Consider the following 27453-nt stretch of genomic DNA (forward strand, 5'->3'; position numbering starts at 1 on the left):
CGGTAGAACTCTTTGATAGCCTCATGTGGACCGAGCACTCTGAAGACACTAGTGAAGACAATAGAAAATAGGGACTTTATCAGTGAGATAAAGAGGGATAGAGATCATAACGGGGGCACGCAGTACTCCAACCAGTACAGTATATTCCAACCAGTACAGTATACTCCAACCAGTACAGTATACTCCAACCAGTATACTCCAACCAGTACAGTATACTCCAACCAGTACAGTATACTCCAACCAGTACAGTATACTCCAACCAGTACAGTATACTCCAACCAGTATACTCCAACCAGTACAGTATACTCCAACCAGTACAGTATACTCCAACCAGTACAGTATACTCCAACCAGTATACTCCAACCAGTATACTCCAACCAGTGCAGTATACTCCAACCAGTATGTGCACCTTTACATTAAATAAGATGTCGCAGTATGCACAATCACAGCAAACGCTCCAATTCAACTGAAATGTCGCTATACGATCCAGTCATAAAAGTGATTCTGCGCTGATTTTCCAGTTTTAAACATAGCTTCCCAAAGTATCCCTATTTTGATATTATTTACACAAGCTGAATTTCAGTATCTCTCAGTATTCATTAACGATGTAGATCACCAGTATTAATTTTTCATTCAGATGATCAATCTACAGAGACAGTAAGATATATTTATAGTTATATTTGCCTTTTGGGGATTTGCTTCTGCTCACTGCCCTTAATGTCTCTGACATATACCGTAGTGAACGATGTGTCGTATTGGCCCCACGCTGTGTGTTGAGGCTGCTGTGTCCCTGCGTTACCGGCTGCGGTGGCCCAGTACTGGCTGCTGGAGAGCTCGCCCACCCTCGTAGTAGGAGGTACAGGCAAGGAGAGGCGGAGACGCCGAGATACGGCAGACACCGCCCGGGAGAGAGACAGCGAAATAGGTCGGGGGGAGAGGTCCTAAGAAACCCCGGGCCCGGAACCGAGACGCCGGAACCACAGGCAGAGGTACGGGGCTGTTACTAACGACAGGACGGAGCTCCGGAGCAGGAAGCTCCATTGTAACAGACCGGGGACTGCTAGGCCCCAGTATACCGCTTACTGCCCCCGCCCCCAATAACTTTCACTGACCTCCCGTAGCCTGCTCGGTGCTCTGCGTTACACCTCCCGCCGTGATATACACCGACTTCTTCTGTTTCTTTATTGCCCCCGCTTTACAGCCTGCAGGTGGCAGTAGTGATGTCTGCCTCCCGTGCCCTCCAGCAGTGGTGCGCCCAGCAATGCCAGGGTTACCCAGGGGTGCAGGTCACCGATCTCTGCTCCTCATTCCGTGATGGGCTGACTTTTTGCGCCCTCATTCATCGCCATCGACCAGACCTCATGTAAGTACCCCTAATGTTCCCAAGAGCTTGCAATCCATACCCACAGCAGGCAATAACACGAAGATTTGTTTTGATTTTTTCTAATATATCATAATATTGTGTGGCTCTGTTATGTATTGTATACAGTGTATTCAATAAAACATAAATTACATCTTTTAATCCCAAATGATAATTTATTATTAAATTATCACATTTATGGACTCCATCAGGTTTACTGCATGTTTGAGCTTGATCTGAACTTGTTAGTTACCATATTACCGAATAAATAGTATATTGGACAAAATCACTCGGTGTTTTAGTGTTCCTCCGTAACTTATAAAAAACTTTTTATAAAGAAGAATATTGATTACCTATAAAACACTCATTACCTGATTTTGGCAAAAAAAATTTTTTATATTTCTAGGCACAGGATTTACTGTGATTTATTAAAACAGCATCTTATGTAACAGTAACTAGCAAAAACGTGAAATTATATTTATATTATATTCAGGAAAGTGTTGAAGGAAGGAAAGTAAATATTTACTTAATGTAACCTTCATTTGTATTGATTTATGTGATGTTTGTAAGATTGGTTAGTCTGATCTGTTAAAACTATCCAGTTACCAAGGTAATACTTTTTGGGATAATATTTATATTTCTTGAATATTTATTATTTATGAATAATAATAATAATGAAGCAATACTTAAAGGGAAACTCCCACTAGATTTTTATTAGTAATATTAGTATCAGATTAAAAATATTCTGATTCCTTATTTTTTTTATTTTATTTAACAGTTCTGGTTTCTCTTATAATGTTTCAGACAGCTACATATTAGCCGTTTGTATGTGTTCTCGTTCTGTTATCTTATCCCTATCTGCTAGACAAACACCCTGACTCCCTATCGTATTACCTGTGGGAAACAGCATCTTATTGTTAATCCCCCAGCCAGACACCCTAAGGAGGAACAGACTTCATTAGCATTGCCATAAAGAGTCAGCCCAGTGTGGTGCTTGAGCAGGGAAAGTCACCCTACACATCACACGAATGTCAACAATGGCAGCCTCCAGATTTCCAGATAAAACAAAATTTATTGTAACAAATAAAGAGAAAACCATTTTTTTTCAAAGCTAACCTACATTTCTGTATATAGCAGCACATCAATGGGAGTTCCCCTTTAATAGTATATATTATATATGCTTTCTGTTGATCCCATTAATTCTCGCATGTGAACCTAGAAACGGTATCTTGTATTCTGCAGGGACACAGGGTTAAAGTTTTTGAGGGAATGGAAACATTTTTTTTTTTAAGTGGAAACATTTGATATTATTATACGTTTGTAAATCATTTTCGGGACCGGATTGTACAATACTGCTTGATTAATGACAATTTTATAACAATGTGATGAATGTGAAAAACTACACTGAAATGAGTAAAGAGCCCACCCCTCTCCATCCTCGCTGTCCTACCATCTGTCGTGGGGTTCGGCACAGTTGCTACATATCCCACCTGTCAGAAAGACCTTTCATGGATTGTTATCCTCACCAAAGGAGGATTATTGGAGTTTTAAACCTCCATGCTACATACGTGGTGTCTCAATTACAATCAGACTCCTGTTTGCAGAACACTTGGCAGGGAGAAGCACATTCCTTGGTGCCGCTTTTAAGCTACAGGAGGAGCAGTCCATGTACTGCCCATAATTGCAAGATTTGTAAACTTCTGCATGCAATCTGCATTGGCTCTCATACTGACTTCTACCTTTCTTCCTCTGTCTCTTTTTTCATTTTTCATTAGAGACTTTGATTCCCTGTCCAAGGAAAACGTCTTTGAGAACAACCGCCTGGTGAGTTGTAACAGCAGAATCTGGTTGAGTGTCATTTGATAAAAAAGAGACGTTGGTGAGGCAGAAGTAATTATGTGACCTCATCTTGATTTTTTGTGTTTTCCATGTTTTAAATAATGTACGTGTCCTTGCACTCGCTGGTGACTTATGGTGCTGTATAACCAGAAAGTGATGAGCCAAGTCAATGAAAAAGAAAGCAAGCTACCAAAGTTTCTGCTATGTATATACACACACTACCTTAGAAAAGTTTGGGGGTCACTTAGCTGTTTTCATTATAGACAAGGACATTTTCTAATTGCAAAGGTGTTTTCTAGTCATTAATTAGCCCTTTAAACTTAACTTGCTATGAAGATATTCCATTAAAAATAGGCCGTTTCCAGCTACAATGTAACCATGCTGCCTGCAGGTCTTTAAAAGAATGGCGTTCCAAAAATGGATCATTATACTCTTTAAATGCTGCTTTTCCCATAACAAGAAGACATTGAGTTAAAGTGAAAGCGCATTAATTAAGTGTTAATATTCCCTTGTTTTTGTTTGCCGTTAATGTGGCATAACCTGTTCTTCGTATTTCATCACAGCACACGGCTGGCTATGTTCATTCCATTAGGAAACACTGATGTTAACGATCATTGTGTCAAGAACAACCTCTATTACTGCCAACTACCAGGGCAACTAGTCAACAGCATTGCCATTTTATATGTCCTGCAATCCAGCCTAATGGAGGATGCTCGGGTTAGGTCTAGGATATATCACTGATCCACTAAGTACTAGAAATGGTGTTGTACTTGACTCAATTCCTTATTAGTATATTTTCAGTACAGATGGTCTAAATGTGTATAAAGTAAAAACGTTCCCTCTGCTAGAAGTCCAAAGTGTATGCGGACTGGCAGGTGGTATTTTCAGTAAATATATTTCAGATAGAAACTTGCCATAAAGACACTACTTTCCTTGGAAAGTGTAGATACATATATTAAGAGGAAAGCGTGCCGCACTTTACACCCCCTGTAAAGAAGAGTGCCTATTGAAGCGCTCATATTAAAGTACTTTAATAGTCATGTAAATGAAGCATTTACATGACAGAGAAGAGGTCCAACTCACTGGTCCACAACAGTGTTGCACAACCCATACATGCGCATACTGGCTTTGGCTACTTGGAGCTGCCCTTGTGGGATGCCACCTTGGCCACCCGGAGTTTCCCTGTAGCGAGCCGGAGACCGGGAGAAACAACGCTTCACCCGGAGTCTCCGGACGAAACCTCGAGACTTCCCAGATATGCACATGCGCACAAGTGTCTGAGCGGAGTGGAGGTGAGTGTTTCTTGTGTTCAGCTAAACCCATCTCTTGCACGGCAGTTAGATGGGGGAATGGAGCGAATGCATTTGGGGGAATTCTCCAGAAAATTTAAAAAGGACCAAACAGCTGTCATATGCATTAAAGTGCATTTGATGGTTGGGGTGTCCCTTTAATGAAAAACTTACATTTTCATATATATATCTGTTTAGGTATTTCACCATCCGTATGTGATTATGAGAGGCGTTAGCTTTTGCATCTGAAGGAATACCAAAATAGTTTTAGAGCTTGTAAAGACAGGTTTGGATTGTGGCAGCCATCTGGGTGTGTATCGGAAGGAGAAGAGTCACTTCCCTATCACCCTCTGAATAATTCTGTTGTTGCACCTTAAAGCATCACAGACACTTTAATTAAATGTGTATAGACATGTCCGCATCTGTACGCTATACCTTTAATCTTCGGTTATTATACACATATAATTTAGTTTTGGATGCTGCTTGCATTGTCCAAAGAGATAATTTGGCTTTTAAAGAGGACCTATCGTCCACAAAGCATGTGAGACTTTCTCTATACATCGTGCTAGTGCAATGTAAAGAGAGCATCCTGGTTACTCACACAGCCCAACTGGTTGTCATTATCTGTCATTACCTTCTGTAGCCTTCTTTCTACCTTGCACGATTTCTCACCCATACATTTGCTTGCCTACTTACAACCAAAACATATATGTAATATTTTATACAGTGTACATTGCTGATGTGTCATTTTTGATGCCAGTTGGACTTTGCTTCTTTAAAGTATTGCAGTTGGCATCAACAACACAATAAGTGCTCATGATTTAGTTATCTGTGGGTTAGTGACTGATATGAAAGAACTATCAAATAAACATGGTGAAGTCATATAAGTACAGTGGTGTATGATAGAACGTCTTGTCGGTTCTCATATGATATTTGGGTAGTAAACTCATACTCCTGTCCTCCCACGTCTCGATGTGTTGGTTGCAATGTTCTTAACAGCGAATCCCTCAAACTACTCACAATCTGTGATTCACATAATTATTTGCAGAATCTGTCACTTGAGCATGCAGTCGAGATTGTGTGGCTTTACATGTCGTTTTCCACTTGATTATTACTCACTCCCTCAAATGGGAACTCCTACCATATTTTTATTCCTAGTAACTGGGATCAGACCTTGTAGCATCGCCATAAGGAATCAGCTCAGTGTGGTGTTTGTACAGAAAATATTACACGATTTTCTTTCCAGTGCTTCTTTTTACAAGACGGTTTTGCGTTAAACATGCCTTAGCTTTGTAAATGTCAGGCTTTCAGTATTTGACATACTCCAGTATCTGACATACTGGCCCGTTTCCCGCCTCAGTCTTGACCTTGGCAAAATGTTCTCCTTGATTGTAAATGAGGTCTTAGAATGTCAGAGATGATCCTTTCAGCGTTTTTTTTACCAATAATGTCATGTTTATAATAAGCCGTTCTTACATGATGTACATGAAACTTAACAAATCCATAGCAAGTACAGCTGTGTACATAAGCTTGCCACATAGCTGCGTTTGAATGTTGTTTGGCTTCAGTTGAACTCTACAGATAGACATATATTCTCATCAGAATTCAAATCTGTGTTATATGCTGTAACCAGACAGGGGCCACACAAAAGCCTTTGGACCTCATCTGGTACACAGTCCCCTAGCTGGATGGTCCATGTCTAGAAGGGTTTGGGGGGCTTGGGCCATTTTCATCTTGAAGAATATTTTTGACCCTATTTTATGAGGTAGTTTTCTCCAAAATAGAGAAGCCATGCTTTTTCTGACTAAACCCGTTATTTTAAGTATTGTAGCCTCCCCGAATAGGTTTATGGGCAGATTCCATTCTGTCTTCAGTGGTGGTACTTTACCAAAAAGTGTAGCTTAATGAATTAATTTGACCTTTTAAATTAATGCTCATGTACCTTTTCAGGCCTTTGAAGTGGCGGAGCGTGAACTGGGCATCCCTGCTCTTCTGGATCCGGATGACATGGTATCCATGAAAGTTCCAGACCGCTTGAGTATTATGACCTATGTTTCCCAATACTACAATCATTTCCGTAATTCCAGTCCAGGTGAGAAAATTGTAGATGAAAGCTTCTTATGTTGTTGTTGTCATTTGTCTGATAATAACCTCTGTATTATCTCCTACACAGGTGCTCCTCAGTTCAAACAGACATCCATATCTGAGCCCTCTCTCAAAACACTCACTGAAGACCCATTACCCCAGGTACTTCTTCTTCCACAGTTCAGCAGCGTTACCATGCTGGTTAATATCACATTTAAGGTTATAAGCACTTAGTGAATGCTCAGAGAACAGTTTTTGTCTAATTTCGGGTGGTGAAGATGACAATCATTGTATGGAAGAAAACATAGAATTAATCTGTCTGTTCTTTACCAATATTTGAGAGAAGTCTAGACTGACTAGAATATCTGCTGAACTCTCCTTGAAAAGACTTTACTATTACTTTTTTTGCACTTAATTGTACAATTTTCTTCTGTCCTATCATGTTCTTCCTGAAACATGCACTGTTCTATGCATCATTGGTGGGTATCACCATAATTGTTGTGGTGGTATAACATAACCGTTATTACCTGCTTTTACTGACCTTGAGGTAAATATTCAAGGTGTATTTGTGTCAGTTTGTAGTATGTAAATAAAAGCCTGCATGTATTGTTGCAAGGCAATCTGAAGGAAATCATACCTTGTTACAAATGTACAAGGATTAAGCTTGAATTCAGATACCCTTTTAGTAAACGCCTTCAGTGTGCCCATTGTGTGGCTTTGGGCAATGAGCAGAGCTTCTTCCAATTTTCCATTTCTGAGTTCTCAATCATCCTATGATGATCTGAAAATACATTGAAAAATTGACTTACGCACAGGCAGTCTGATCTACAGATGACATAATAACCAGTAATAACCACCATCTTTCTTTTACTTAGGGCAATCTAGACAACAACAGCTCATCTACTCCAATGTCCATAAGCAGCACCTGTGTACTGTGCCATCAACACGTTCATCTGGTACAGAGATACATGGTGGACGGTAAACTGTATCATCGCCAGTGCTTTAGGTATTTTTGCGTCCACATTTCTTGTCACAGTCTATTCTTCTCACTTTGTGTGTGTGTATATATATATATATATATATATATATATATATATTGTGTGTGTGTATATATACATCCACACACACGGGTTCTATGATGAGAAAATAAGTTGATTTGCAGATACATCCAATCAATCAGTGTTTTGATTTTTTTCTCTCTTTACTGCATTCCCTCCCATCCTCTCCACTTGTATTTGTTCTCTTCTATTTACTCTTTTTTTTTGGTTTTGCTTTCTTTATTTACTCCTTTTTCTTTTCCCAAAAACATGGTCTGTATAACTGATCCATCTTACTATATTATATGTAACATCTCACATTCACCTATACCCAGGTGCAAGGAATGTTCCGGCACCCTACTTCCTGGATCTTACCGACCTGGACCCGAGACTGGCACCTTTGTGTGCACCCATCATCATCGTGCACGTCTTGGTGTTAGCAGCCCTGAGTCTGGAGAGGAAAATAATATCCAAAAGACCACTCAGCCCCCTCCTAAGCCACGTACTCCACCAAAACCTCCACTTCCCAACAAACCTCTACCAGACCCAGAAACTATTCTAGACTCCCGGCCAGTGCCAGCTCCTAGAAGAGTAAGTGATGTGGCTCCTCAGCCATTGCCTCGTTCAAGAACCCCAGCAGAACGGAGCCCAGCTAGACCAACCAGTCTTGTGAATGGTGAGCAGTTAAGAGACTGAAAACAGGCAGGAGACAGTTTGAAATTGAGGTCTAATTGACAAAATTATTTTCATTCTTTCCATGTAGGGGAACAGCAGACCCCAGTTCCACCAGTCCCAAAACCAAGAGGGAGACAGAGGTCCTCTGACAGGTGATTGTCAGGAAACAAGTAACACAAACAAACTTATTTAAATAGTCTATAACTATCATGCAGGGAGAAAAAAATGCTAACAGCATATGTCTTAATCAGATTCCAGTATATTACCCTGTAACTGAGAACTGAATGAAAGTCCGTTGAGGTTCAAATGAAATGTTTATGTCTTGTTATAGAGAAAATAGTTATCTGATCTCGTCGTGATCACATCTGGTTTATGCCTTGTCCGCACATCATGTAGCAATTTCAATGTTCCCTCTTTCAATGATATCTGTTGCATAGGGATGAAGACGGGAAGAGGCAGAAAAACCCTCCTTGGATTGCATTAGTACCGGCAGCAGAACCTAAAAAAAGAGCTGCTCCTCCCCCTCCGCCTTTAGCGCAAACGCAGAATGGGGGCGAAAAGACCAGTGGACCCACAGAAGACACTGACAGAAACAGCCCTTCAGAAAAACCCAAACCCTACAATCCATTTGAGGATGAGGAAGAGGAAGATGATGTGACAAACGAGAATTCACTGAAGCCAAATCATCCATGGTACGGAATCACCCCAACGAGCAGCCCTAAAACCCGCAAACGACCAGCACCAAAAGCTCCTAATGCTTCTCCTTTGGGTAAGGGACTGTCTGTGAGGGACTGTAGTTTATTTTGCTGTGTTGATGCCTTTTCTTGCATAAAGCTTCAGCTGAAGGTAATCAATGGCTTGTGCATATGTTCATGCTATCGGGTATTGGCTTTTCATGTACTCTTTTGTCTTTGCTTTTTTGACATTATGTATGCTGTCTGTAGCTTTGGTTGCCTTGCCTCTTCATCCTCTCTTTCAGGAAAGCACAGTTTTTCCATCCCTGAAGATGTCCTAGTTAACAGTAGTGCATTGTAGGCATCATAACCATATAAAAATAAAGTTATTGCAACTTCTGTATTTTTTAAGACACTTTTTTTTCCTTCAAGGTAGGCTGGGAGAATCAAAAGTCTTGTTCTTATCCTGAAATCATTTATTCAGTTGTCTTGTATAACCGATACAAAATTATTACTAACTGTTAAATAAAATTGCTACTTTGTGCCCAATTTTCATTTTTTCTATTTTGCCATTTTCAGGTAACTTTAGTTTTTTGAAAATAGCTTTTTAATTAGTATTGACACCTCTTTCTTCTACTTTTTTTTTTTTCCGAAGCTCAACACTCTGGTCTCATGACTTCTCGCCTATCTCACTCTGAGCCCCCGTCAGGCAGCCCTTCCCCAGCCCTTAGCACAGAGAGTCTTCCAACTGAAGCCTTTAGTAAAAACGGTGAAGCTGAAAGCGTCTCGAAGAGCTCTTCTGAGCCAACCATTCATTCACCTTCCACAGCCCAAAGTATGAGTAGTCCGCCCTGCCTGGGCCAGCCTAGTGGCGATATCCCTGTTCCTGGTAACTTGTCCACCAACACCAGCATCTCTTCACCAAGTGACTTAGCCAATGCCAATGAAACACAGGGTAGCACTTCACCAGGAAAAAAGAGCGCCTCTAATGACAGCCTAAGGGCTAGTCCCAGCCGGCCAGCTCCGCAGCCACCAATTGTTGCCAGTCCTGAACCGGAACCAGCAGAAGGCACAGCACATTCTCCAGATGCCAAGCATTCAGCAAAGGTAATAGTAATGGATGACTTCTCGTCAGTCAGCCTACGTGCGCTTCCGTGTTTACATCCTTTTACACAACACTGTCAAGTACATAAGGAAATCTTCATGTATACTTTCTAGCTCTAATATTTCTGTTTTACATTCACAGCCTTTATGCAAAGAGAACCCGTTCAACAGAAAGCCATCACCCATCACTTCTCCCACCAAACACAACAAAGAGAGAGGTCCAAAGCCTTCCCGTCCACCAGCGCCAGGCTATGGCTTTCCCCTCATTAAACGGAAGGTGAGATTGCGTCCGGCACTCTACAGGTTTGACGTGGACTGCTTTTGGCACATACACTGAGTAATAGTGGCTGCAGATAGCTCATCTTCTTTATTTTTTTCTTGCTCTGTTATCTTGTGCGATCAATATGGGACGTCCTCTTTAGCTTCACTTTGAAAAACATTGACATAATTGTGAAATGTCATCTGCTCACCTCTAGCAGCATGATAATTTGTTTGAAAGGTCTTGTATTTCTCACTGGAAGTAAAAGGGTCAGCGTTATTTCTCTAATCTCTGTTCCTTTACTCACAGGTACAGGCTGATGACTACATCCCGGAAGATGAAATACAGATGGAGATGGAGGAGATAGAGGTGAGTCTCGATGAGTTGGAACGGCGAGGTGTGATGCTGGAGCACCGGTTACGGAAGCTGGAGAATGGTGAGTAGATGATAGTGGGAGCATGTTTCTGAAGAAGAGATGAAGAAATGGCTATGTCACTGAATCTTGCATCCACAGAGGCAGAGGAGGACAGTTTATTGGTTGAATGGTTTAAGCTAATCCAGGAGAAGCACACACTAGTGCGCAGAGAGTCTGAGCTTGTATACACGTGAGTATCTATGTTTCTTAACCCTGTATTTCACCTGTAAAAATAGTATTAACATATCGCCCCAAGTAAAAGCTATACCCTTAAGTCTGAACTCATTTGGAAATTAAAATCTTATTGGCAGTGAATTAGGTTTGATAAATTCTGAAGATAGGTTGTACATTCAGTTTATGAATGACACATTGAGAGGGGGATGGGTGTGCGAGGCTTCTAATTATGTCAATATGGTAGTCATTTAACTTATTAATAGAGGGGCTTCAGATGACAAACTAGAGTGTTAGGGGTACTGAGCCAAGCTGAAGAGGCTGTAGAGTACAAGCTGAGATCATGTTAAACCAGTGTAATCACATTTGTCCCACATGCATCTTGCGATCATGTCAGCCTGTGCCATCTTCATTTCCCTACATGCCTCTTCATTTAGGCCGATAAGCCAGTAATCCTATTTAGGATTTGTTTTGGTCACTTATCTGTTCCATTTGATTTCTTGATCAAACCCAAGTCTGTAAAAGTTCTTGTATCATGAACATGAATCAGCATGTGCTACACTGAAGATCACATCATTTGTTGAACTTTTCTGTGGAATGTAGATGTTTCCACAAAGCACTGTCTATCTTCATCACCCAGGTCCAAGCAGCAGAGTCTGGAGCAGCGTCAGGCTGATGTAGAATATGAACTTCGCTGTCTCTTAAATAAACCAGGTAAATCTGAAGTCATAAATCGGCAGCATGTCGCAGTAAAGACGCAAACATTTCCTATGCCTTTGTCTCCCACAATGCTGAGCAAAATCTTAAGTGATATTGCAGATTGCTTTCATCTTAAGAATTTAGGAGCTTTTTTCTCTACTTGGCACCTTTACATTTTCATGTTGCCTATTTTGCAATTGCATGGGGGCATTTTTGCTGATTCCCCCATATCCCAATATGCATTCTTCTATAGTGAAGGTGTTGGACAATACACTGTCCCTTTAATACTGTGCAGATTTTTTCTAATGCATACATGGAACACATACCTATGCCCGTTGCTGAGTTCATGTCTGTCTCTGCAGAGAAGGACTGGCTGGATGAAGATAAGGAGCGAGAGCAAGTGCTAATGCAGGAGCTTGTAACACTTATCGAGCAGAGGAATGCTATTGTCAAGTGCCTGGATGAAGACAGACAGAGGTATGCGCTCTATCTTTTATAAGGAACATGTGATATATTAAATATATATAGGGCCGTCATCAAGGTGGTTCAACCAGTACCTATCTGCTCTTTCAAGAGCCCCTAATTGGCTGAAAGCACCATCAATCATCTGTTCTCGCCCTGCCATTCAACCTAATTTAGTAATTACAAATCCCCTGGAACCCATTATAGGTGTTATAGAACCATTGGTGCCCTTTTTGGGGGTCTCTAAGTTAGTTTAGAGTGGTCTCTCTGCCTGCTAGTGAGGATCAGTACTCTGACACTTAGAATACACATTTATGCACAATCAAGCACACATACAACTATCTGCCAGAACTGATACACACTACTCTCAGCCACACAAAATGTAAACACACATTACTCCCAGCCACACTGACTTTTTTTATTTTCAACCACACAGATGCCTGCACAGGAGGGAGAGTAGTGTTAGTGTGTGTAGTGATATATATATATATAGTGTGTGTGTATATGTATACATTTTGTGTGTAACTGCATTTCATTACTGTGAGTCTGTATGTTAGTTTGTGTATTAGTTTGCAGTGTTGGCATGTGTATGTAAGGAGAGGAGAAATGTTTGTGTATGTAAGTGTATAGTGTTAGAGCGACTCTATGTGATCTTATATGACCAAGGGTGAGCTTAGATACTGTGTGCTTATAGGAGGATAATAAAATAGGGTGATGGGTGGAGCATAGGTGGGGTAATGGGTGAACACTGGGATGGATTTGGGTGGGCTCATGGAAGGGAAATAAGGGCCCAAGCTTTAAGTCTTTCCTGGGCTCCAGGACTCCCGATGGCAGTCCTGCGTATAGGAAAGATGACTGGTGGCCAATGAAAGAAGGTTGTGTTTTATCCTGGCTTCTGTTATTTTGCTTCCAGTGAAATAAAACTGTACTGATGAACATATTTTTGTTTATTTTTTTATTTTATTTCTCACTGTGTATGACATTTTAGAAACAGGTTAGTTAACATTAATGAAAACAAGGCCTATTGTGTATGCAGTTGGCAGCCGCCCTAAATGATTGGATCTACTGCTCAAGCAGCAAGGTACATGGGACGTGCCATCAGGCAATGACCAACCAGGGTTTTGTCCCTAGCCAGTCGTGATATTAAGGACCGATAAAAAGGGTCTACATTTCTAGCTATGGTCTAACTTTGCTGTCTCTACCGCTGTGTACCTTTTATATGTTCCATATTTCACCTAAGCTTTGTTTATGTTTGCAGGGAGGAAGAAGAAGACAAAGTCCTAGAAGCCATGATCCAAAAGAAAGGTAAATGACTGGGTGTGAGAGTCTGATTAGAAATAAATTAGGGATTATTAACTAATTTTCAGACCACTGCTTACATCAACCACGCACAAAAATGTTTTGCCTTTTTTATTTCATGGTTCCTTAAAGCTTCTTGGGTTTTTTTTCCCCATCGTTTGCGTTTTATGTCCTACTTATCTTTATCTGTCTGTCTGGTGTCCATCTCCACCCATCCTAACTTTGTCTAATTTATCTTCATCATTTTTTGTATTGCATCTTATGGGACTATCTCTCGTCACTCCCCTTGTTGATTTGCCCTTGCACAGTTTTATATCACATTTCTGGTATTTCCCCTCTATTCATGTCCTTCATGTTCTCTTCTAGATTTCCACGCTGATCCACAAAAAAAGAGAAAAGGAAAATTCAAACCTATGAAGGTTCTCAAGCTTCTTTCTCCAAAACAAGATGCAAAACCAAAGAGCCAAAAAGTCAAAAACAGAGAACTGGCTGATGATGCCAAAAGGTAGATTAGGTCATTAGCAGAAGAAAGGATGGACATGTAGCCATACTCGCACCATTCCTGGCAGCCCTTTTTTCCATTACACACTAGGTTTGATTTTTTTTCTTGTCATACAAACCAGGCTACATAAATGCCACAAGGCTACTAATTTAGAAAAGCTCTGCCTGCTGAAGTGTTTGCTTTTGTAGACACTATAGTAAGAGTTAAATTATAAGAGGCCACTATGGTGTATCAAGAGTAGCCAAATCACATTCTTACCAGCCACTCTGGTTTTCTAAGCTGCGATGTAAGAGAATCGAACTTCATATCAGAAATGCAATGTTACATGGCTTCCATTTACTTTTTTTTTTCCAGTTCCTGATCAGTCGGACATTTTTACTGCCCGATATTTCACCTTAGAAATACCTACTGTGTTGTTCTAGCACTATTGCCCCAGTTTAGAACCTAGAACCTTTCCAGTTTATTTTTTTTAATGAAATTAAATACGTTTTATGGATCATGTATAATCTTATTAAAAATTTCAATTTTGAAAGACTTTCTCTGAACTTAGCACTCATATGATGGTGCTTAGGGACGACTGTCGTGCAGCAGCTGTTGAAGCAAGCTTTCCTTCTTCTACCTCTAGCTGGTAGGCGGTAGTGGGGCAGTTAGAGGAAGATGAGTGGCTTTAAATCCCTTTTGGAAGCTGGGGTCATGGGCTAGAACGTATTTGGTTGTTACTCACAGAAATGACTGTGTAGGAGGAGCAATGGGATAAATATTAGGAGGGCACAAACAGTCTAGTACTGGGTGGTCTTTGGTAGGGGTATAAGGGCTACTGTTAAGCCCTGCTGTTTTTCCTTCCTTCAGTCCCACTAAAAACATTGCTTCCAAAGCAAATGTGTCTGCTGTAGGGGATCCTGTTCTGTTTACATCCATGGCTTAACCTAGATGCTTATGGACCCAGGTTCCACCAAAATGCCCTTTAGATCGCTTGCCAGGAAACTACTTTAATACTTTTATGCACATTCACTTTTATAATATAAAATGCTGCCTTCACTTCTAATGTTCACATTGGTTTTTAAGAGACTTTTGTTGCAACAGTATTGGTTAAGACAACTGTTTTTTTTTAATATATATATAATTATAAATTGTTTTAAAACTAGCTCAACTAGAGCAGGATCTGTGGACCCCCTCTAGTTGCAGCTGGTTAGGAAAATGATTAAACATAATTTAAATGAATTTGCCAGCGAGCAATATGAACAATGAGTTTCCATGTGTTATTTATGACGGAGCTATGGAGACGGAGTCTCTCTGTCACGTTAACCTTCAGACTCGACAGGCGACCTTCTGGGGAGATTTCACTTTTGTAGGTTTTATGTATCACTGTCACAAAATCTCCCATTCTGCCTTTTTGCCGGGCAGTTTGGGATCAATGGCAGTCATAAAAAAAAAACCAGATAGCAAGGATTTATATTTTAACAAAATATATGTGGGGCAGCATTATGTAAATAGTGATGGATATGATAGACGTTGATGAATGTCATTTCCCAATGAGTCCCCAGCCTATTAATCAGCCTTTGCAGCATGTTCGTAATGTGCCAAAGTTGCTTAATATTCCAACAACTAGTTCAGGGGCGTCCAACCTGCGGCCCTCCAGCTGCTGCAGGACTACATCTCCCATCCTCCTCAGCCAGCCCCTTAGCTGAAAGAGCATTATGGGAGATGTAGTCCTGCAGCAGCTGGAGGGCCACAGGTTGGACGCCCCTGAACTAGTCTATCAGGCCATAGCCCCGATTCCCTGTCTTTTCACCACGTCTCACGCACAGTGGTGCACCTTGCCACTTCTCTCTGTTACTATTCATGCTCTGTGCCTGTTTGTGATTATTTTTTACAATGTTTAAATTATTGCACTGTTTGTAACTGTTTGAAGAGAGCCTTCTGTATCAGAACAAAATAAAAAAGCAGTACAGTATTTCTTTTGTGTGTGTGTTACTGAATGGTGTCGATCGCTGTGGACAGCTTCACGCTTCCGGAGGTTGATTTGGCTCTTGAAAAAAATCATGAGAAACATTATAGCTAACATCCGTGCGAACGTACACACTCTTTACTGAGGGTATTTTGTAGCCAAAAACATGGGGCTTTTTACATTGTTTCTTTAACCATGATTCTCCTTTTACTTTTTCGTGCACCCAAATTATATATTGTGTATATATAGGGAAGTTAGAGCTTTCTGTTGATACATGTTTTTAGAAGTATAATCCACCATTTAGTATGAATACTACATTAAAATAATGAAAATATTTGGGAAAAAACATTTTTTTTCTAATCTTTTCCTATGATAATTGTCCCCAATGGACCAAAATACCAGAAAAATACCACCATTAATGTAAGTATCTCGATTTTGAAAATACCCCATATTCATGCGTTTTTTTGGAAGTTACGGGGCACAAAATGGAAAATGTCTGTTTGCTTTTAAAAATAAATAAATAATGAAATAATTAAATAAGAGGCTTATTTCTCATGTGAGACTGTTTAGCAGCTCACCAGCTCAAAATATCCCTACAAAGGTATGTGTATATATATATATATATATATATATATATATATATATATATATATATATATATATATATATTTGGAAAGCAAAACCTTTCCATGTTTCATAGGACAGTTTGCACATATTACATGCAGATAACCCTACCACAATCTATTCAGCCGCGTCTCCAGATTTTGGTTTTCTTGTGTACCTGCTTTTGTGGGCCACACCTCCCATCACCTTTATAATGAACTTGGCTGAAGGTGATGGGAGTTGTAATCCACATCAACCCATTTAAAAATAAAAAACGCCCAATCGGAGGATTGGGGAGTCACCGCAAGCACGCCATATTGCCCTCAGTTGGAGCTTTCGGTTGCATCCCCTTCCCAGACTGGAGGATCGGTGAGAGGATGGCACAAGTGCTGCCATTTTGGTGGAAGTTCCCGCTATGTTATGTCCGCAGAGATGCGGACAAAGAAAGAAGATAGCAGATTCAAGAGGAGATCACAAGTGGTCGGCAGAGAAGGTAGGGGAACATTTAGGGAGTGTGAGAGAGAGAATGAACAAAAATGAGAGTGTGAGAGAGTGAGTAAGAGTGAATGCTGGCACCGGGCAACAAATTTTGCCCCCAAATCAAAAATGCTCCTGAACGGCCAAACCGTATGGGCAGGGAACGAAATTAGTTTCCAGAAAACAAATGGGCCAAAAAGGAACCGAAACATTTTTCTGAATCGTCTAATATATTAGAGTCTCTGGAAGAACACAATTCAGTTCAGAAAATATAGCAATACAGAGTACTTTTAATATCAGCAGATAGAAGATAAAAACTTGTACGTTGTCTACGTTTTACCCATAATAGTCACTTGCTCGGATGTATGCTGCCGTATCTCTTTTCTATAATGTAAAGACAATAAATAGATCTTACAAAAAAGTCACTTACACATAGCTGCATTTATTGAAACGCAGAGAGCCTTGTAAGGCTTCTATTGCCCTATTTATTTTTAGTTTTTTTGTGAATACCGGCAATAGCTAAAACCTAATGACAACCTTATGTTTGTTTTCACCTATAGGTGTGTTATCAATCTTGGTAGAACAACACTACAATGACAACAAGGGAACTTATTGTAGGTATTTTGCACTTACTTTTATACTTACTGAACCTTGTTACTGTTTAATAAATAAAAAGACACAAAAGACGTCAAGACATTTAGAGATGATTTCCAATACAGACACACATCACTACTTTCCAAGTTGTAATGTCAGAGGTCGCAAAACTAGCCATTCTCCTAATGATTATATACAATAATGATTTTGAGTCGAAGAATCATTTGGTGGACCACCCTTGTAATAATGTGTGCCATGGATGGGCAGTGAGGTATCTCGTGAGAACTACACGTGGAACCTTTTAGAATTGGTCAGGCTTCTTGTTCTCTGACAGCTTTAATGCATCCCTGAGTTCCGCGCTTCTTTGCTTATCAATGAGTTCCATTTCTCGCAGTTTCTGTATGAGGAAAAAAGGCAATATAAAGGTAATATTGTTTAGAACGCTGGGTGTCATTTTCTATACCTCCTCTCTAAACAATATACAGGATTGCAATCAATAACTAAATCATAACCTGCATTATATTATGTGCGAACCAATAATATAACTTTATAATGAAGTCACACAGACAGCATCGCTGGTGGTTCACATTAAACCTAACCTATGGAACAGTTAGAATAAAACCTATACCTGAGAAATCTCTGTGCTGATGATATTGTGATATTCTTTTCCTCGGCCCAAGGCTTCCATCTCTGTCAAGAACTCCCATCTTTCCTTGATTTCTGCCATCACTGCAAGGAAACTGTGGTTAGTTAATACATACTTTAAATCCTCGCCCTTTCCACATGTTTGCATTATACTTACACTCATCAAATCTGTCCTTCTCCTCCAGCACAGCCTCTTCCACCTGTGGAGAAGCATGCTTTGTCTCAGGCAGGTCTTTCCCAGTGGCCATGATGTTTTGCAATCTATGTTTTTCTTTGTTTAGATCTCCTGTGGAAAGCAAATCGTTTCTACTTAGTCAATGCGGAATATTCTTTCAAAAACATTTGGATCACTATACTATTATTATTACATTACACTCCATATTTAACCCAGAGGAAGGACATCACCATGTATGTTTAATACATCATATAAGTCTTTTAAGGCTCTGCCTAGTTTTAAACATGGTTTAAGGATTTTGAGCCAGCCGACTTACGTTAACCACCTATAATAAAAACTTACTTGTAGGACGAGGACGGAACTTATCTCTATCATAAGCATCTCCTGCGCGACATTGCTCTGCAGGACGTAAGCTGGGTCTAGCACGTAGAACACGGGCACTAAGCCGCTGAGCTGGGACACATGGAGGTTTACGATCGCTATTGCTAGAGCTCGGATGACATTGGGTGGGCAATACATCTCCACCTGATGAAAGAAATGTGCCAATGAGTACCCAAGTTTTATTGTCCTCAATACAGAACAGTCATACGCAACATTTTTGGGGGAAATTAACCAGTAGGTTGAGACTCCACTATATACTGGTTACAGCGGTACTCGTGGAAATTAAAAACCCAACTGAAGCCCTTGAACGAGTTGGATGTGCTTAGAGGTAACAACACACCTTACAGGGAAACTATAAACAGCCATTTTGGTATTTTTCACAAAGAGAACATTCTCATTAAGTCTTCCTCATCGCAATACACTCAACAATGTAAATGTTATATATCAAGTCCAAGAGTCCCATTAATGCAATATGCGTGATATACTGTCTGGGGACATTTATTTCAAATGTATAATTTAGTCACATGAAGCAATAACAAGTATATGGGCACCCAAGGTGAAAGTCCAGTCTCCAATACACCTTTTAATGTGTTATAGACAAACATTTCAGAACATATGTGGCCTCATCTAAGTGGGACATGATCATGTGGACGGGGCATGTAAGCAAGAAAACATTTGCAACTGTGTTTTATATTATTTATAGAGCGTTGTCATATGCCGCAGCCCAGGACAAAGGAGGGACACACGGATTATGTGATAGTATAATACCAGATTGTTACAATCAAAGGGAAACACATACATACATTGCAATCGCTCCCTGATCTGACGCTGTTGAAAGTTTGTGAGCTTGGATTCTTGCATCATGACTAGAAGCAAAAAAGAACATGTTAGCCACGAACAACCAAAATCAGCCATTCAATCAAAATGAGAAAGATGCTTTCCAGTAGATTACAAACGCCTAACACTTTTGTATGAGATTCAAAGATACATTTTAAATACTGTGCTGTTTTTTAAACAGTTCTAGTTTTTTGCATAATGTGTTCTATTTCTATATGTTCTAGCTCTGTTATTACTGTCCAATCTCTATGACAGGGATGTCCAAACTGCGGCCCTTCAGCTGCTGCAGGGCTACATCTCCCATACTCATCAGCCAGGCCCTTAGCTGAAAGAGCATTACGGGAGATGTAGTCCTTCAGCAGCTGGAGGGCCGCAGGTTGGACGCCCCTGCTCTATGACAACACTCTGACATGAACTGGCTCCCATTTCTCATCTTCTTGAAAACCAGGCATTGATCGCACAACCAGTCACCTCTTTTGCTCTTTAGAGTTAAGCTCCTATGTGTATATTCCCAATTTTATATCCCAGCTACTCACAGATTGAATTGGCAATGTATTGTGTGCATAACTTCAACCGTCATATAGATTGTTACTAAATCTTAAAAAGTTTCAGCTTTCTAATGGAAGAATGCAATGACTCGTTTGATGTACTTTAAGGTACAATTTACGTAGAACAATACTATTAATATGCCTCCTGTCTCAAAATGCAAACTTGTCACCAGGATTGGTATGGAAGTTATTCTGTAGTTATGGCTGGTAAAGGGTGTCTTATATATATATCTTATTTTAACACTACCAAGGTTAATTATTTTTGTACTGTGACAACTTACACAAACAGAACTTTTAAAATACATAATTCCACTTGTATTAACATAAAAAGGTAACATTTTTAAAGATGCATTTATCTTTGTATATTTTACATTCTTAATTTCTCTTGCTGTGATTTCCCAAGCTTTGAATTAATATTTTTGTTTTCTGAGAAAGCTGGAATTACCTCGCAGCAGCTCCTGGGTTTCTTTGCTGTACTGAACTGGCTTTGCGCTATTCCAGAATCCAGCGCCAACTTGCACATTGACATTGCCACCTTTTAGAGACATGATGAGGTCCCTGCAAACATATAGATAGATATAATCAATCAGAAAGAAGTACAGAGTACAGATAAGTTATGTATATGTTATAGGAAACTATTTGGCCCATCTAGTCTGCCTATTTTTAACCAGTCCTTGGTGTTATCTTAGATTCAGTATACCTTTATACCTATACCATGCATGTTTAAATTCCCTCACTGTATTCGATTCTGCGGCTTCTGCTGGGAGGATGTCCCTCTTACCTACTACCCTCAGTAAAGTTGAACTTCCTTACATTACATCTAAGCCTCTGACCCTCTAGTTTTAGATTATGACCTCTTGTTCCCCTCATTTGAGATAAAGGTTTATTAAATTACTTTATGTATTTAAATATTTATATAACACATCTCCTCTAACCGGACTTTACAAATAGTGCAAAATATACCAACCTGACTTGCAGAAACAAGAGCTTACAATCTAGAAGATCTGCATATGTGATGAAGAGGTGCTTAAGAGCAGTCACTATCCTGATGGAGATAATGTTCCCTACAAGCCCTGCTGCTCTAGAACCCCTCTGGAAATTAGGACTTTAAGTACAAATGTTCTGGTGACCCAGGATCGTCAATGTATTTACTCTCTTTTTTGCCCTACCCCTCCCATGGCTGTTTAGTATAATAAATATAAAATTCTGACTCCTAATACAACTCAAATTATACTATTCTCACCGTACTGGTATCAGACTCGTGTAAAATAAGGTAATATCTGAAACCAAAATCACCGTTCAAGCTGCATGAAATAACAACAAATTAGTCATATAACGTACCATACAGTATAGAATTTCAATAACATAAACAAAGTCTGCGAGTTCCGCAAAGAGCGTGGCAACTCACCTAGCTCGTTCGGTATATTCAAGAGTTTTCTGTCTCCATAGAAACAGAATCAAAGGAATGGGTTGGACTTGCGGGCTTCCGGTTCCTGTCTCCATGTGACGCAGTTTCCGTAAGCGAGAAGCGTGCGAACTGAGAGTGTGCTGCGTTTATTGGCGGCTTGAATCGTCAACGAGGAGCCGGTAGTCGTCATGTCTGACAACGAGGACAAGTGAGCATGTTTAAATAACGGGGGACATTGTCTATAGCAAATATTTGTTAGCCACGACGAAGGGTTTGTTTTCCTGCGTGTAATAATAGACCGTGATAGTCCCAAACCTCGCCGCGTTTAACTCTGCGGCCGGAAACCGCGGGACGCTTTTTGATATAAAACCGGTAACACTTTTAGTGTCCTGAGGTGACGGTTTTACGGTACAGTCGATTTTTAGACCGAAAATGATATAGTAGTGAAGAAAAACGACGGCTGCGGGGCATGAAAGCGCATTTTAATCGTTTGGTGTGTAGTTTGGGCCGGATCTTTTTAAAATGAGTACACTGTGGTACCTACAGACAGGGCAGGTCAGCATACATATAATAAGCTGCATTAGAACTGAGATAAGGAAATCTCTTGTAATTACACTTTGTCAGTGGGGAGGTTTTTTATTGTTAACATGGTAAATAATATTGGCTGTGAAATGCGAGGCCAGCTTCCATTGGCCCAGATACTAGTTAATCTCATCATGTGGCTTATCGTGCAAGTGACCCCTGACCCATATATATATATATATTATTCAATAAGGGTTGTTTGAGGTTGCTCAGGTCGAAGGAAACTGTTGTATGAAGCTTCATTATGGTGAAACCACAAAAACAGGTCAAGGCTCCCATTGTTTTCTCTTAATCCATCATCAACTGTGTCAAGATGGCACTACATGATATGCCTGCACAAAGTGAGAACTAATTCATTATGAAACCGGTGCTGGGTAAAACACATTAACAAATTTAGAACCTAAATTCCTCCTTTCAAACAGTAAGATGAATTTTTAACACACAGAAACAGTACTTGACAGACGATAAAAACGGCCCGGCCCATGTTGTCTGTCCGTTGTTCCTGGTAAAAGGACTCAAACCTTAACCAGTCGTCAGCCTCTTATGTTCAGAATAGCTGTATGCCTATCCCGTGCATGTTCAGATTCCCTCTCTGTATAAACCTCTACCCCTATGCTGGGAGACCATTACTTATTCTGATTTTTTGTCTTAGGATGTTAGTGTTACAAATGGTCTCAGAGCTAGGTGGACATCTTCAACACAATTTCCTTGAGCAAACACATTCAAAAGTAGACTTGAAATATCTGGAATAAGTCCTTGTTGTTTCTGACAAATGTTCCAGTGGCCATTTCAGCATGTCAGGTTTGAGTAGTAATAAATGTGATTAAAATTAAGTATTTTTTTATTTTTCTTCTTACAGCTTTGATGGAGATGATTTTGATGATGTTGAAGAGGATGAGGGACTTGATGACTTGGATCACGCAGAGGAGGTAAGATCTGTCATGCAGACCTCCCTCATAATTTCCCCAGTTTTGTCTTGATAAAGTTTTTTTCTTTAGTGAGGTCGCAAAGTATTCTGCTAGTTTATTCCAAGTTCAGCCCTTTGGTGTAAAATTGCTCTAGTAACTCCTTGATTCATATACTCTGGTTAGCCACAACTGCTATAAGAATATGTTTCTGTAAATGAACCATTTATTCACAAATGTGTAGTTTATGTTTCATCGTCTTATACATGTACCCTAACATAATTAAGTATTGAGATGACTACATTACGATTATGACGTCTGCCAAGATTGCTTAATAAAAGAGGTAGTGGCACCTGAGCTGGAAAATTAAGCTAAGTAAAAAGAGTCGGTCACAAGTACAGTAGCTGCAGGTGGTATTGAAAGCCAAAAGTTGAGATCAGTTTACCAAGTGAGGTAATGTGAATTGAGAACAAAAGGGATCCTAGAATGGAGTCTTGGGGTACTCTGAAAAGGGAATTGAGGGGATGCTTTACTAGAAAAGGGCATGTCAAAGGTGCAATCAGGTTGGGTGTGAGTCAGGAGCGAGCACTGCAATGGAGCCCAAGATCGTGAAGACTTTTTAGTAGGTTGTCCTCCACAGTGCAGAAAGGTATAGAGTAGGTCACTGGTAACTTTAGTAAGGGCGCTCTCAGTAGAATGTAAAGAGCAGAATCCGGATTGAAAAGGGTCAAGTAAAACATTGGCGTAAAGAAACTCAGTTGAGTAAATGGCTTGTTCAAGGAGCTTGGTGGCTACTGCGAGTAAAGAAATGGGACAGTAGATTAGGGCTGCAACTAACGATTATTTTAATAATCGATTAGTTGGCCGATTATTTTTTCGATTAATCGATTAATCGGATAAAAAAAAACAATATGCAAATTTTTCGTTTATTTAAAAGAATTTAATGAACTGGATGTTAAAAAACAACTTAAAATTTACATTAACATTCTTATTTTGTTATGATGTAATAAAAAACAATATTTTCAAAGTACAAGAACCCAAACACAATATTTATGAAACAAAATAACCCCAAACATTCTGAAAAGAGGTGGACTATTACTGTTCAAGAAACTTTGCCCCAGCACTTTGCACTTTGCACCCAGCACTTTGCACCCAGCACTTTGCACCCAGCACTTTGCACCCAGCCCTGGCACTTTGCACCCAGCACTTTGCACCCAGCACTTTGCCCCAGCCCTGGCACTTTGCATCCAGCACTTTGCACCAGCACTTTGCACTTTGCACCCAGCCCTGGCACTTTGCACCCAGCCCTGGCACTTTGCACCCAGCCCTGGCACTTTGCACCCAGCCCTGGCACTTTGCACCCAGCCCTGGCACTTTGCACCCAGCCCTGGCACTTTGCACCCAGCACTTTGCACTGTGCCCCTGCACCCAGTCTCTAACTCTGCCCTGCACCCAGCCCTGCCCCCACATTCTGCCCTGCCCCCACACTCACACTCTGCCCTGCACCCACTCTGCCCTGCACCCACACTCACACCCTGCCCTGCATCCCCACCCCCACTCTGCCCTGCACCCAGTCTCCCACTCTGCTCTGCACCCACACTCACACCCTGCATCCCCACCCCCACTCTGCCCTGCACCCAGTCTCTAACTCTGCCCTGCACCCAGCCCTGCCCCCACATTCTGCCCTGCCCCCACACTCACACTCTGCCCTGCACCCACTCTGCCCTGCACCCCCACCCCCACTCTGCCCTGCACCCACACTCACGAACCGCTCTGTGCGAATGGAGCCACTCGCACAGAGCGAACCGCTCTGTGCGAATGGAGCCACTCGCACAGAGCGAACCGCTCTGTGCGAATGGAGCCACTCGCACAGAGCGAACCGCTCTGTGCGAGTGGAGCCACTCGCACAGAGCGAACCGCTCTGTGCGAGTGGAGCCACTCGCACAGAGCGAACCGCTCTGTGCGAGTGGAGCCACTCGCACAGAGCGAACCGCTCTGTGCGAGTGGCTCCATTCGCACAGAGCGATTCGCTCTGTGCGAGTGGCTCTGTGCGATCCGTGCACATAGACATGAAGAATACTTACCTCCGGAACGCGTCACATCCGTCACGTAGCTAAAAGAAGGCGGAGACTGCAGAGCGTGTAGCAGAAGCGGGGAACGCTCGCGGAGGTAAGTAAAAGGAGCCGAGTGCTCCAACAACGAATTGATCACTCGATTAATCGATAACGGAAATCGTTATCGATGATTTCCGTTATCGATTATCGATTTTATCGATTCGTTGTTTCAGCTCTACGGTAGATGGACAGATCCAGTCGGGTCCAGGAAGGGCTTTTTCAAGATAGGAGTTACTGTAGCACGTATAAGGAGGATGGGGCAGATCCAGTACCTGGGTAAGATGACAAAGGTCCAGGGGACATGTGGTTGGACAAGAAGAAAGAAGAGCACAAACTCCATCTTCAGTGATGAGGGTATTGGTTTAATGTAGAATTCCAGTGATGGGAATTAATGGTACTGAACAGCTGCTTAGGGTTATGAGACAGGGAAGAGACTAGGGAAGGGAAATGGATTTGTACCACTTGTACATTAATATGGAGCATTTAGTTTCATTGTTATGGACCTCAGAAGTTCACATCTTGCTGTTCTGGATTACAGGAGGACCAGGAGAACGTAGCAATCTTGCCTGCTGGAGAGGGCCAACAAGCCAACCAGAAACGTATTACCACCAACTATATGACAAAATATGAGAGGGCACGTGTGCTTGGAACCAGGGCTCTACAGATAGCGTAAGTGGGGTACACAAGCATATTTACTGAGAGAGAATGATAGATTTTGCACAAACCTCTAACATTGAAAAATAGTACTCTTGCTCTTGTTACACTTTCATACATAATGCCACACGCAACAGAGTAGCTTAAAATGCATTTTTTTATTTAAATGCCTGATGCCATCACATCTTTTGGTATCATTTAACAATCTGTGATTTTTGTTTGTCAATTGGTACAACAGTTTTGAATGATATTTAGTCTCATGACTACATCATGTAAGGTCAGATAGTCTAGTCGAGCAAAACTAGCATAGATAATTTGTCCCGAGGTTGTCTTCCCTTCTCGCTCACCTTTAAGCTATTTTGAAATGCTCATGAAAAATAGGCGTGAAAGCTTAATCGGGAGGGGTAACTGTACAGATCCTTAGGGCAGGAACTTATAAAAGCTGATCTCTGTGTAGATGTATGAAGGGTTTCTACAGTATATTGCAAAATTTGACTTGACCGCCATGCCATAGGCGAATTAAGTTTTCTGGAATAAAAAAGGTTTGGCAAAAGCAACGGATTTGCTTTGTCTTAAATCCACCACAAGGTGTCACAAGAACACTAACGGACACATCCTATTATTCCCAGTTGAAGTCGCCTCTTTTGTTTGTGGAGACAAGCAGTTGAGAAAATGGTTCTGTTCTGATTCTTTCTGATGTTAGCCTATTAATTTGTAGTAGTTTAGAAGATGCTCACTTGTCTCTCTCTCAATCTTTTCTCAGGATGTGTGCACCTGTCATGGTGGAGCTGGAAGGAGAAACTGACCCTCTTCTCATTGCTATGAAGGAGCTTAAGTAAGAATTAACATTTTGGGATGTGATGTGTGAATTTGTGGTGAAATACTCACCATTTTACCTTTCATATATGAACACTTTTCTTGTTTTCTGATATATCAATTGCTCTTGCAGATTCAGTTACAATGTTGAAATGGAAATCACATATGGGTATAGTTTAGTAATTCACATTTTGTTACTACTGGTTTTATTAAAAAAATATATGCTGCATAGGGTTGTGTGGATTCTGGCATGCAGTGCTTTCCATTGGTGTTACATGGATATCTCATTACACTCCCCACCTCCTTTCCATTACCAGTCATTCAGTTTGATTAGCTTATGACATAAGGATGCTTTCTGTTCCCACAGAGCCAGGAAGATTCCTATAATCATCAGACGCTATTTGCCTGATGGCAGTTATGAAGACTGGGGGGTGGATGAACTCATCATTACAGATTGACACCTCAAGAGGCCATCCGACTTTCCCCGTCTCATTGAGGCGTTACTGATTTTACCAATCCTTTCCACTCTGACTCTTGCTGTTGTACATAATTTCATATTTTTATGTAAATGATATTTAATAAAATCCAAAAACCCTAATAACTTCATAATTTGCAGTGATTTATATACAACGAGACTTGAAATGACAGTAGAGTACAGGTGATTGTATTCTCAAAGCCTGTCGTCCTTGTTAAAGATCTAACAGGTTCCAGTTGTTACCAGGAACAAATATGAGTAAAGTTGCCAAGATTTTAAAATCCTTGACCACATGGAGAGTAGAAATTACTTTCAAATCATAATCTGTCAGCAGAATCTCCTTAATGAAGATTCAGGCACATGAAAAGAAAATTTACGCACCTGTTTTCTTCCAAGCTCTTCCTAAACCCCCACCTCTGTT

At 40.7% G+C, this 27453-nt stretch overlaps 3 protein-coding genes across 4 annotated transcripts; 2 read left to right on the top strand and 1 right to left on the bottom strand.

Annotated features, from left to right (window-relative positions):
- The first annotated feature begins 739 nt into the window (after positions 1–739).
- MICALL1 (MICAL like 1) lies at positions 740–17514 on the top strand. 2 transcript variants are annotated; one of them, XM_053468870.1, is made up of 18 exons: positions 740–989; positions 1202–1363; positions 3136–3184; positions 6439–6580; positions 6662–6735; positions 7449–7579; positions 7946–8286; positions 8374–8437; positions 8723–9054; positions 9615–10066; positions 10206–10340; positions 10632–10758; positions 10837–10927; positions 11549–11622; positions 11970–12084; positions 13328–13374; positions 13735–13873; positions 17459–17514. In XM_053468870.1, the coding sequence occupies exons 2-18, from the start codon at positions 1221–1223 to the stop codon at positions 17493–17495; spliced, it is 2493 nt and encodes an 830-aa protein (XP_053324845.1). In that variant the 5' UTR covers positions 740–989; positions 1202–1220; the 3' UTR covers positions 17496–17514. The 2 variants fall into 2 exon arrangements, with proteins under 2 accessions (XP_053324845.1, XP_053324846.1); XM_053468871.1 differs by lacking the exon at positions 17459–17514 and having other exon boundaries at positions 13735–13899.
- On the bottom strand, positions 17163–21596 carry C6H22orf23 (chromosome 6 C22orf23 homolog). The gene is made up of 7 exons (XM_053468873.1): positions 21487–21596; positions 20524–20636; positions 19497–19559; positions 18655–18837; positions 18295–18423; positions 18121–18221; positions 17163–17889 (listed from the first exon to the last, which is right to left on the bottom strand). The coding sequence occupies exons 1-7, from the start codon at positions 21579–21581 to the stop codon at positions 17794–17796; spliced, it is 780 nt and encodes a 259-aa protein (XP_053324848.1). The 5' UTR covers positions 21582–21596; the 3' UTR covers positions 17163–17793.
- POLR2F (RNA polymerase II, I and III subunit F) lies at positions 21577–27158 on the top strand. Its single transcript, XM_053468874.1, has 5 exons — positions 21577–21694; positions 22928–22997; positions 25626–25756; positions 26505–26576; positions 26925–27158. The coding sequence occupies exons 1-5, from the start codon at positions 21675–21677 to the stop codon at positions 27013–27015; spliced, it is 384 nt and encodes a 127-aa protein (XP_053324849.1). The 5' UTR covers positions 21577–21674; the 3' UTR covers positions 27016–27158.
- The last annotated feature ends 295 nt before the right edge of the window (positions 27159–27453 follow it).

This window comes from Spea bombifrons, chromosome 6 (assembly GCF_027358695.1).
Source record: "Spea bombifrons isolate aSpeBom1 chromosome 6, aSpeBom1.2.pri, whole genome shotgun sequence".
Lineage (NCBI taxonomy): Eukaryota > Metazoa > Chordata > Amphibia > Anura > Pelobatidae > Spea > Spea bombifrons.

Excerpts from the sequence above, each read along its gene's own strand:
- MICALL1 (XM_053468870.1), top strand. The coding sequence starts at position 1,221 with ATGTCTGCCTCCCGTGCCCTCCAGCAGTGGTGCGCCCAGCAATGCCAG. Across the intron at positions 7,580-7,945 it reads TATCATCGCCAGTGCTTTAG|GTGCAAGGAATGTTCCGGCA; the intron begins GTATTTTTGCGT and ends ACCTATACCCAG. Across the intron at positions 13,375-13,734 it reads AGCCATGATCCAAAAGAAAG|ATTTCCACGCTGATCCACAA; the intron begins GTAAATGACTGG and ends GTTCTCTTCTAG.
- C6H22orf23 (XM_053468873.1), bottom strand. The coding sequence starts at position 21,581 with ATGGAGACAGGAACCGGAAGCCCGCAAGTCCAACCCATTCCTTTGATT. Across the intron at positions 20,637-21,486 it reads GAATATACCGAACGAGCTAG|GGACCTCATCATGTCTCTAA; the intron begins GTGAGTTGCCAC and ends ATATGTTTGCAG. Across the intron at positions 19,560-20,523 it reads AACCCAGGAGCTGCTGCGAG|TCATGATGCAAGAATCCAAG; the intron begins GTAATTCCAGCT and ends TTTTGCTTCTAG.
- POLR2F (XM_053468874.1), top strand. The coding sequence starts at position 21,675 with ATGTCTGACAACGAGGACAA. Across the intron at positions 25,757-26,504 it reads ACCAGGGCTCTACAGATAGC|GATGTGTGCACCTGTCATGG; the intron begins GTAAGTGGGGTA and ends ATCTTTTCTCAG. Across the intron at positions 26,577-26,924 it reads ATTGCTATGAAGGAGCTTAA|AGCCAGGAAGATTCCTATAA; the intron begins GTAAGAATTAAC and ends CTGTTCCCACAG.